Consider the following 10,778-nt stretch of genomic DNA (forward strand, 5'->3'; position numbering starts at 1 on the left):
ACTATGAGCACCTTGTATACAGTATATAGTAAACACTGCTAGTTCATGCACGTTAAGGTAAAAGATTAAGAACAGCAATGCACTGTAGAACGTACTTCATATTACTGTGCTGTATAAGGTAAAATATGTATTATAGAACCTCATCCTTAGAGGAACAGATGGAACCCCATACAGTGGGGCCCACTCAGGGCTGCCCCTGTGAGCTAGTACAACCTTGCATGTATGCACTACATTGTTTAAAAAATACAATGTGCTAAAATAATCTTACATTAATTTGGATAATGTTTCCTAATATCATAGAATACATGTAGTTTTGTAGACTGTACTGGTTTTTCTAATTCTGCTCACAGTATGAATGTAAATAAAATGTTTTTACAACTACATATAGGAAAAATATAGCATTGTGTAGGGTTCTCAGTAAAGGACATTTGATAACAACCAGTTTTTACATGTTGAATTAAAAAAACATGAGAGAAAAATATGAGCTGCCTCATTTATATTAGAAATTATATTCTGTGTGCTATAAATAATTAGAATTGCTTATTATGTAATGGACAGCATACACCACAACAGTAATGTGTATGCTGTCTACTGTATATACCTGATCATAGTAATGTTCATGACAGGTCCTTGCACTGGTGTTTGTCCGCAAAGTGATGGATTTCTGCTTCTCTAACCGAGAGCTCAGTTGGCTCGATGACTTGATGCCAGAAAGCAAGAAAAAGATACTAGAAGATGCTAAGAACAAAGCTAAAGAATTGGAGGTGAGGAGGAAAAAAGCTGGAAAACCAGTTTAGGGTCTGACATATCTAATATTTACCTCATTTAAAGTGTGTATTTTAACCTGAGATTATGGAACACATGTTTTTGTATTTTTTGTACATCTACATAATACAATATATATATATTTCTACAAAAAAAGTACACTTAATCTAACACTGAAATTGAGGAATTCCCTGAATATACAGTAATACAGAACTAGTAATACTGTGATCCTAAACAGCAGCAAAGTTTTTACATTTGCTAGCCATTTATCAAAGCAAAAAGATTTTATTTTCTAGCTTTTGTGTTTTTTTTAAACCAGATCTGTAAGGTTCTTCATAAGTAGGATAGGTCTCTTCAACTGACGTAGTAGTATAGGTCTCTACATCTGGCTTAATAGGCTTAGTAGGATAGGTCTCCTCATCTTGCGTAGTAGGGTAGTTTTCATCTGGCGTAGTAGGATAGGTCTCTTCAACTGGTGTAGTAGATAGGTCTCTTCATCTGGCATAGTAGGATAGTTCTCTCCAACTGGGGTAGTAGGATAGTTCTCTTCAACTGGCGTAATAGGATAGTTCTCCATCTGGAGTAGAAGGATAGTTCTCTTCAACTGGCGTAGTAGGATAGGTCTCTTCAACTAGCATAGTAGGATAAGTCTCTTAATCTGACGTAATAGGATAGGTCTCTTCAACTGGCGTAGTAGGATAGGTCCCTTCAGCTGGCATAGTAGGATACGTCTTTTCTTCTGGCCTAGTAGGATAGTTCTCTTCAACTGGTGTAGTAGGATAATTTTCTTCATCTGGCGTAGTAGGATAGGTCTCTTCAACTGGCACAGTGGACAAATTTCTTCATGGACATACTTTTTGCAGTTTTTTTGTCATGGTCACACTCACAAGCAGGAAATAATTAGCAATGGCTGACGCAGTGAGTGACAGTGACCATTTGTGGGCGACCATGGGGTGGCTATAAATTTGCAGGAGTATCGCGTCCATTTTCTGCACCTGTCAGAGACTGTTATTGCATCTTTATTCACCGTTTTAAAGGCTCTGTTGGCTTACTTGCCAGGCCATTCTGAGCAACCAAAGAGTCGCTCAAAGGTCCAGTGTGCATATGACAGTGCGTCTTTGTACACAAGAGGCAGAATCGAGACACCATCAATTGGCATCTCTGCAAATCACAGCGGCTGCATCAATAGCATATAGCAAGTGACCGTTGTCGCAGTGGGATTTGCATTCACCTCTGAATCATGTCCTATGCTGTAACTAGGTATGGTAAAAAAAACTGGTGTATCGGTGTACAAAAACTAACTGTCTATCTATATAACTCTGTAAACATTTTGTAGGAGGCTGAGAAGATGTTGCAGATGCCAGAAGACAAAGGCATTCAGCTTCCCCTTGAGACCAGGAAACTGCTTGGCAGCCCAGGAAAAAACAATAATTCCAGGTAAATTCAAGATAATTGGATATAATTGGATATTTTATATACACTACCATTCAAAAGTTTGGGGTCACTTAGATATTTCCTTATTTTTGAAAGAAAAACACTTTTTTCAATGAAGATGACATTAAATCAGAAATACACCATCTACATTTTTAATGTGGTAAATGACTGTACTATCTGCAAACATCTGATTTTTAAAGGAATGTCTACATAAGTGTAAATCCAGCAACCATCACTCCAGTGTTCTCCAATGTGTTTGCTAATTGCGTTAGAAGACTAATGGATGATTAGCAAACTCTTGAAAACCCTTGTGCAATTATGTTAGCACAGCTGAAAACAGATTTGCTCGTTAGAGAAGCTATAAAACAAACCTTCCTTTAAAGCTAGTTCAGTATCTGGAGCAGAGTAGAAAGAGATGTGGGAGGCCCGTTAGAGTCTCTAGTTTGAGAAATATACCTCACAGGTCCTCGATGGGCAGCTTTATTAAATGGTACCCACAAAACTCCAGTGTCAACGTCTACTGCAGTTTGCCATTGTTATGGAAGGAGCGTGAAACCACAATGACACTGGCCATTCACATCATTACACTTGTGGAGGTAAGGGCTAGGGGCTCTAATTGTGTTTATTTTAGGGGAAGTTTTCAGTGCTCAGAAACCACCCTACATGCAACCACTGGGGAACATGGTAAACTGGCAAATTACCTTTATGAAACAGGATTTCATGTAGTTTTATATGTCCTATTTGCTACATAATGGTACATTAAATATACAGTCTAAATTCCAAATGCAGAGCTTAAATGTTTTTTTTTTTTAGATGTGATCCATCTGACATTAATATTTCTGATGAAATGCCCAAAACTACTGTGTGGAAAACACTCAGTTTAAACACTGAAAGCTCCAAGTCAAAGGAAAAAAGGTAAGGGAAATCCCTCCATTTTATGAACATTAATCAGAAAAAAACATTTCTAAAGTCTGCCAGCCATTCATGTCTTGTACTTGTTTTGCAGCATTTTTCATTAGGAGTCTTGGCATATGAAGGACAGCGTGTTCTAGCAGATGACTCAGGGAAGGGCCAAGACCCACAGTTTTGCTTACAGTTTTTGAAGGGAGATCCCCGAATTTTCTTCACATGAATGATCCATGCTAAAGCCATGAAAAATGTTTTCTTATATAAATATATTTTTCTTTAATTTTCAATGTGTGCTTTAGCAAGCTGTTATTATCCACTTGCCAGTAGTGCATTTGGAATGGGATTCTCCAACACAGCAACATAGAGCTGGAATGTCATACAGGTTTGTTCAAGTCATTCCTAGAAGGATTCTAAGAATCGCTGGAGATTCCCCTCTACCCCAGTCTGGGGTACATTAAAACTGTATATTTTCAGTTGACAAATTTTAGTTCTTGCCATCTACATTTACACAAAGACAACTTTGTTTAATCCTAGTCCAGGACTAGAGTAATTTGTCTTTCAAAAATGTTAGAGTAAAAACAAATAATAATAATTATATATATATATAATGTATATCTGCTGGAGAGGAAGCAGATATTTAATCTCAATGATTTGACATGGGTAACCATATTTTGTGTTTTCCAATAAGGTCAAGCAAACTTTAGCAGTAACTGCATACCTCCCAACTTGTGGCCTCTGAGCAATGGGACAGTCGAGCGGCGAAGCCGCACGCAAAAAGGGGCATGGCCTCCAAAAAAGGGGTGTGGCCTCGTGAAATGCCGCTTCCCAAAGCCACTCCCCCGTTATCTGTCAGTCAGCAGCGCTGAATAGACGCTGTGCTGGGGGAACTCCCAACTGCCCCCCCTCCCCGCCGCACTACACTGGCGGGACATGGATATGTCCATTAAAACTGGGACGTTCCCGCGGAAAGAGGGACAGTTGGGAGGTATGTAACTGGCCTGTTAATCCTCATGCCAGATGCAGGTCAGCCAAAGCTTAGACTGATTATAGTTGCCTGACCTTTGTCTTATTTATTGTTCAACCTAGTACGAATAGTACTGTGTGGCACTTACAATAATTTAAACCACTGGTAATTGGTAAATACTGTACTAACAGCCCTTTCATCATATTGCTTCAGTCTCGGACTAGAATACTGTACACTGTGTTTATTAAATTGCAGGATAAGCTGCTTTCTATTTTAAAATCGTTTAGTGAATATTTTTTACTGCTTATTGGAAAGTGATAGAATTTAAGTCTTAAGTTCTATATGTTCCAAACACACACAAAAAAAAAAAAAAAAATCTTTTATTTACTGTCTTTATTTAAATGGCAATAAAATTGCAGCCATCAATGTGTTGTTTTGTACACTTTTATCCTGAATGCCTCTTTTTGACAATTGTTATTTTTTCATACTGTTGTTCTGTTACTTTTTTTTTTACAGATAATTCTAGGCCTGTCATATGGGTTTTCTGTACATATAAATATTACCAGCATTAGCAGAGGTATATCTAGACAGAGATAAATATATGTACTGAGTAATTATTTGTCACAGATTCGTGCAGTCGTCCTTGACACATGCTTATGTGATTACCTTGTGGTAGTGGAAATACAGCATACGTTTGTTTGGGTGACTTTAAAAGTAAAGCCATAGGCTAATGTGGCAGATAGTTAGCACTCGCACAAGACTTTGTGATTACAATTTCAGCAAAAGAAAGATATATATGAAATTCCCATTTTTTTATTTTTATTATTCTATTCTTTCTGTATGCAATAAAGGTTTATATAGCTTTGGAAAAAAATATAAGCAAGCTTAGCCAATAGCAGCTATTGCCAATATATAAATCCAGTCATTATCTGCTTCCTGGCCTGGAGTTGTAGTTGCAGGCAAGAAGGAACTACAGGTTGGTTATTTAAAATTTAAAATAGTTTTTTTATTGTTCTAATACCAATATGAAACACTGGAACACCCAGGCCGTCTATAACCCGCTCTTTAAATACTTTAGTTAGAATGATGCCATCATATGCATTAAAAACTCCTTACGCCTGGGGTCTCAGACACTTTCATTTCAATATTAGAACAGCTCCACCTATAGAGCATGTAAGGTAAATACTGTACAAAAATATGACAACATGATTAAGATGGCATCACAATAAATTAGCAGTATTCTATTTAGTACTTAGAGGATCAAGGGATCTATTTACTACGCTTTGGGGAGAGGTAAAGTACCAACAACCTAGCTCATAACTGCCATCTTCAAATTCAAACACAACCTATACAATGGCAGTTACGGGTAGAATGACCTGTTCTTTGGCTCTCTCCAAGACTTAGTTAATAGACCCTTAATGATAGATTCAGATTATTTGTTTGACATTAATATTGAATTGAATCATCTAAATATTTATTTTAATAATAATCTTCAGAAAACTGAATGTCGGAACTTCCTGACAGTCGGAATCCCAGGTAGTTTTCTCATCCCTAAACTGTAAGTCAACAGCCGGAATTCAATGTTCCGGTTGTTGAGTATCGGTAAGTCAGAGTTTTGTTGAAAAACAGCCGCAGATTTGAAAATCCTCGGTAATTTCCGACAATACAGACTTGCTTCCACAGGTAGGTGGGTCTGTAGCCAGGGGTGTCCTGGTTGGGATGGTGAGTCCCAGCTGGGGTTGAATACCTTAATCTACTTTTGGAAATATCGGCAGTATATCGGGAAATATCACCCCCCCACCACCACCCCCCAGGTGTTTCTGGCTAGCCTTTGCCAGTTACCATTTCCATTTCAAATAGTATTTCATTTTGTTATTTTTTTTTATTGTAGAAGTCTCTGTAAGTATGTGCACTGTTCATTCAAATCACTTTGGGCCGTATTCTGATTGATTCGCTCCCCCGCGTACAGTGGAGCGATGTTCTCAGTATGAGCATTTTTGCACATGTGCATACTCTGGATGCGAGTGGGCATGCAAACTTCTAGTTCACCATCCCATTCGCACTTAGCAGTGCGGGCAGGGGTCGTGGAGCAACGGCAATGGGCTGTCTCCATGGGTGCGCCCAACATTTCATGGGTGTTCCCATTAAAACGCTGGCCGTTCCCATGGAGTTTAGGCAGTGAAGGGTGTCAGCTGCCCGCCCTCTTCCTCTAAGGGGAGCAAACAAAGCTAAGACACCAGAGAGTGTCTTAGTTTTGCGTGCACCTTACATATCATTTGATGTTCGGCAACCATTGAATGATTTGGCCCCGGCACCCAAGGCTGCGAATGGATGTTTATGCAAAACATCCATTCGTAGCCATGCGGGGGAATTCACAAAGTGAGGGGGGAGTGGGCGGCTGGACTAGCGGTGGGTGGCATTTTATCTGCTGCGAAATTCAGAGCGTTGCATGTGGACCAGAATGAGGCCCTTAATGTGTTGCATTAGTTTGATTCTAATTTCTGTTCTGCTGTATAACACGACATTTCTACCACCGCAGTGGTAAAAACTTTTCAGCTTGTTTTGTAAACCTGTTGCTCATTTAATGTGTGCCGACCAAGTGAAGTGAATAGAACATGTTGTGTCACCATTCTGTGTAATTGTTCAGTGCGTAAGAAATACGGCTTTGTTCTGTTGTAGCTGTTTTCTGTTCTGCCAACCAGAATTCTAATCTCACAGATGTAAGTGCTACCCATCATCTAGATGTTCATTATGTCAATCATCCAGAACTGTGTCAAGTATAAAACACAATATTGTTTCATCAACATAAAAAAATACTGTTTTTCATTTTCATGTAATCCAGGGTTGCCGACTTTAATATTCTCCTCTCCGGGAGAAGCATTCTCCCGGAGAGGAGAATTCATGGATCTCCGTGGAGGGGGCGGGGCTAAAATGACACGATTTTGCCATTTTAGCTCCTCCCCCTCCTCTGAGACCTGCGGATTGCGGCATTTAAATGCCGCAATCGTGGGCGCAGCGGGGGTCCCCCCTGAATCCGGGAGGGTTGTCCACCCTTCTGGGGGGCCGGGAGGAGGACCCAATTTTCGGGAGACTCCTGGTAATTCCGGGAGGGTCGGCAACCCTGATGTAATCGTTTAGCTGAAACAGCGCAGTCATTCATCAACATGTTCATTTTTCACATATCATTTTTAAATATTTTTCTCCCACTAGCACTAAATCAGTTTTGTGTCTCACATTACTAATTATTTTGTGAAAGTGCTAAATAGTTTTAAATGGGAAAATGTTTGTTCCACATTTTTTCACAATTAACCAAGAAAGCAAATGTGGATTTCCTTTACTGCTTATTATATTGTTGTTAGGTATATCCAGGTTACTATTCGAAGGAAGCTTTAAACTAAGAATACTATACAGAATTTGCCCAGTATTAATTAATTCTTCATTTATATATAGATCATAGTTTCTACAACTTTTATGATCAATAAATTAAATAATTTTCCTTTCAGATCATAAAGATTAATATTCCAAAGTCACATTTAGCTTCTTTTACAGATACCAATGAATAGAAATTGATAGAGAAAATTTGTTTAATAGTTGATGGCTAGAAGTGGATAAGACAATTCAGAATATTGGGAACGAATGTGTACCCTTGGGGTGCACTGCTCCTGGCTAGGCTGAGATTTAGAAATAAATTGCCTCCACAAACCTTTTGTAAGAAATTGCTACATATTTTACCTGAGCTGAGCTCTATGAAGTCAGAAACAGAATGTTGGTGCACTGCTCGTTTTGGAAGCCTACCAAAGCCAACTTGAAACTATCAGTTGAGATGTAGATATCCATGTCAAGGCAGGTCTTTGTCGCGCATCAGCCACCAGAGGACCTCTTCACTCGAATAGGTTGGTGGTCCCTTACTAAGGAAGTAATACAAATAAGGTGCTGGCACAATGATCGTTTCTTCCTTAACCAATATACGTAGAGATTATTTTGTTTTAGAAATACTGAATATATATTTATTTTGTTTTAATGAATGTAGAAACAATTCTTGCTGTGAGTGATATAAAAATCAATGTTATTTTTTTTATTTTACCCACAAAGTTTAAGAGGCAGTTGTGTGCTTTTTTTGGTCTCCCTACTTCTCCAAACACTGTGTCCTCTTATGAGGAAACAACCAGGTTACATACTGTACTTGAGGCATTGATCCATTATGTTAACACAAGGCTATGTGTGTGTTGTATAATAATAATAATAACAACTATACTGTTAATTCATGGCCTGGTCGATTTTTGTTATCGTTTATGGCCAAAGAGGTCGGTATGACTTCTATAAATCTCTGGAGAGTAGAGAACCCATGTCTTTCCAATTGTTTTGAAGCTACATGTCTCTGGCATGGATGGCAAGATGGCATTTGTAGTTCATAACTGCTGGAACAGCAACTGGGTGCCTTATGAGGCCTACACATGGGGCGGGGGTGGTATAAATCCCCGACAGTCGGGATTCCGACAGTCATTACTCAGACGTCAGAATCCCGACTGCAGAGCGGGGGGAGCGCAATGAAGCCTCTTGCGGGCTCAACGGAGAACACTGGCCCTGACAGATCGCTCAGCACACATCGTTGACACATCGCTGTGTGCTGATCATTCTCATCACTCATCATATCTCCCTGTGTGTAGGCCCCATAAGTCCACATACAGTAATCTTCCACAATCCATGGAGAGCCAAAAGTCTCCCAAACCTTTTCTAGATCATGTCTCCTTTCTCTATCAAAATAAATTAAGCAGCCACCCACCCAATGCCTCTCTAACCTGGTTGCTCTTCTCTGTCAGTCTCAATAGGTAGTTGTTATTGTGCGTTTCACTGTCTAAATTTTGTCTGTCTTGGGTATATCTGTTGTTGACCTTGAGCAATGAGTAAAAAAAATGTATGTAATGTAACATCTGTTGATGTACTGTGAAGAGGCAAATCCTTAATGGAATATTGCAGTATTTTTGATGTGTGTGTGTGTAAATATTGCTGTAGTTTTGATGTCTGTTTTCAGCAGAACAAAATGTAAATGACACAGATGTTGTCTAAAATGTATAGATTTACTTTTCAAATGCTAGAATTGTTTCCTTCATATGTGACAATCAGTGCTGTGATTTCAGTCTGTACAAGCTGACTGCTACAGGCACAGCAAATTGATATCTATTGTATAATGTACTTGACAAGCTTTCAAACAATTGTACAGTATCTACAACTTTAAACTGTATCTAAGTTATTGTTTTGTATGTTCTTAGTGAAACAACATCAAAGAAACAACAGTAGAAGAACTGGCAATCTAAAGCCATTATATAAGATGAAAAGCATTCTGGGTAAGATTAGCGTTCAGTTTTGCTGCTGTCAGTGGAGCTGTGGTACAGTTTGCTCCAGTTAATAAGCATTTTTTATAGAGTTGCAATAGTATTGTTTAATGGAGCCCTGACTGCAGCCACCACAGTAATCCCTTAGGAATACAGATAAACCAATTGGTGTAACTGAGCCTTGCAGGAAGTCAGACCCATGACACAACTAGGCAACACTATAATTTGCAGCTATGCTGTTTGTACGGTGTGTATGGACACTGGCATTAGGATTGTCCTAATGGGGAATTACTGCTTGGGTTATGGCAAACCAGATGACAGCTTGTAAATATATACATTATGGATTTGTCTCTTTAGCACTACTCACATACACTGTGTACTTTAGTTGGGGGTACATATTATAAAATTATTGATGAAGTTTAATAAACAGAGAAACTTGCAAGTGTTTTGTCTTTTCTTTGCCTATAAGACACAATGGTTCAATTGCAAAGGTGCATACGATTTGGCAAACTATGTGGGTGTTCCTGATCGATCGGAACGACCAAACGCTCAAATCGTTCCATGTATATGAATGATAATGATGCTCATACCCACCACTCATTAAGAAAGGTCTATGACCTTTCATGCATGCAGAAAGTTCATAGACCAATCTTTTGCAGGTATACGGTCACTCGGTCTACAAGCATTAGGACAACATGCAGGAAGGTCAACATGGGGATTGTCAACAGTCAAAAGGTCAACATGGGGGTTCCCATGGTCGAGACCCCTCGCCGCCGTCCCATGTCCTTCGTCTACACTGCCAGGTGCGACCGGGATGGCGAACAAGCAGGTCAATTTGTATAAATGCAGGGGAGCAATTCAAAAAGAATAAGGGCCTTAATGCATTGCTGCACGCAAATACAAAAACCAAGGAGGAGTGTTTGGGGACACGAAAAGGGACATAAACAGGTAAATACCCTAAAAGCAGCTTTGAGGGATAAAGAAAAGAAATGGATACAGTAGTATCTATGCCTAGTTCAAGCCATGGGGGCCATTGGAAGAGGGCCAGGAGTAGTTAGAAGATACATTAATGGATGCCTATGGAAAGCCTCAAGCCATTTGGAGGCCAAAGTTAGAGAGGATATAGAGACACGGAGGGGAGTTAAAAAAAAATAAAAATACTATTACATAAGGAAGTTTGCATATAGACCGATACATAAAGGAAAAAATGATATCCGTCACAGGAACAAATGAGTCTGGATAAAACCCAACTGGTGTCTTGTATTGTGCAAACAACATAGAGGAATTGTCTATTAATGGCTTTCCAAATAAACATCTACCAATTATGGTAATGCCTAAAAAGCAAATATTTATTTATTTACAGTTTCTTATAT

The 10,778-nt window shown here is 39.1% G+C and overlaps 1 protein-coding gene across 1 annotated transcript in view; it reads left to right on the plus strand.

Annotated features, from left to right (window-relative positions):
- The window catches only part of LOC146057790 (electroneutral sodium bicarbonate exchanger 1), a 170,104-nt gene extending 160,257 nt beyond the window's left edge, over positions 1-9,847 (plus strand). The window contains exons 22-25 of the mRNA XM_083169467.1: positions 627-764; positions 2,102-2,202; positions 3,013-3,114; positions 3,206-9,847. Of these exons, the coding sequence (XP_083025593.1) occupies positions 627-764; positions 2,102-2,202; positions 3,013-3,114; positions 3,206-3,218 (354 nt within the window). The 3' untranslated portion in view covers positions 3,219-9,847. The remainder of the gene's footprint in view (positions 1-626; positions 765-2,101; positions 2,203-3,012; positions 3,115-3,205) is intronic.
- The last annotated feature ends 931 nt before the right edge of the window (positions 9,848-10,778 follow it).

This window comes from Crinia signifera, chromosome 2 (assembly GCF_055691185.1).
Source record: "Crinia signifera chromosome 2, ASM5569118v1, whole genome shotgun sequence".
Taxonomy (NCBI): Eukaryota; Metazoa; Chordata; class Amphibia; order Anura; family Myobatrachidae; genus Crinia; species Crinia signifera.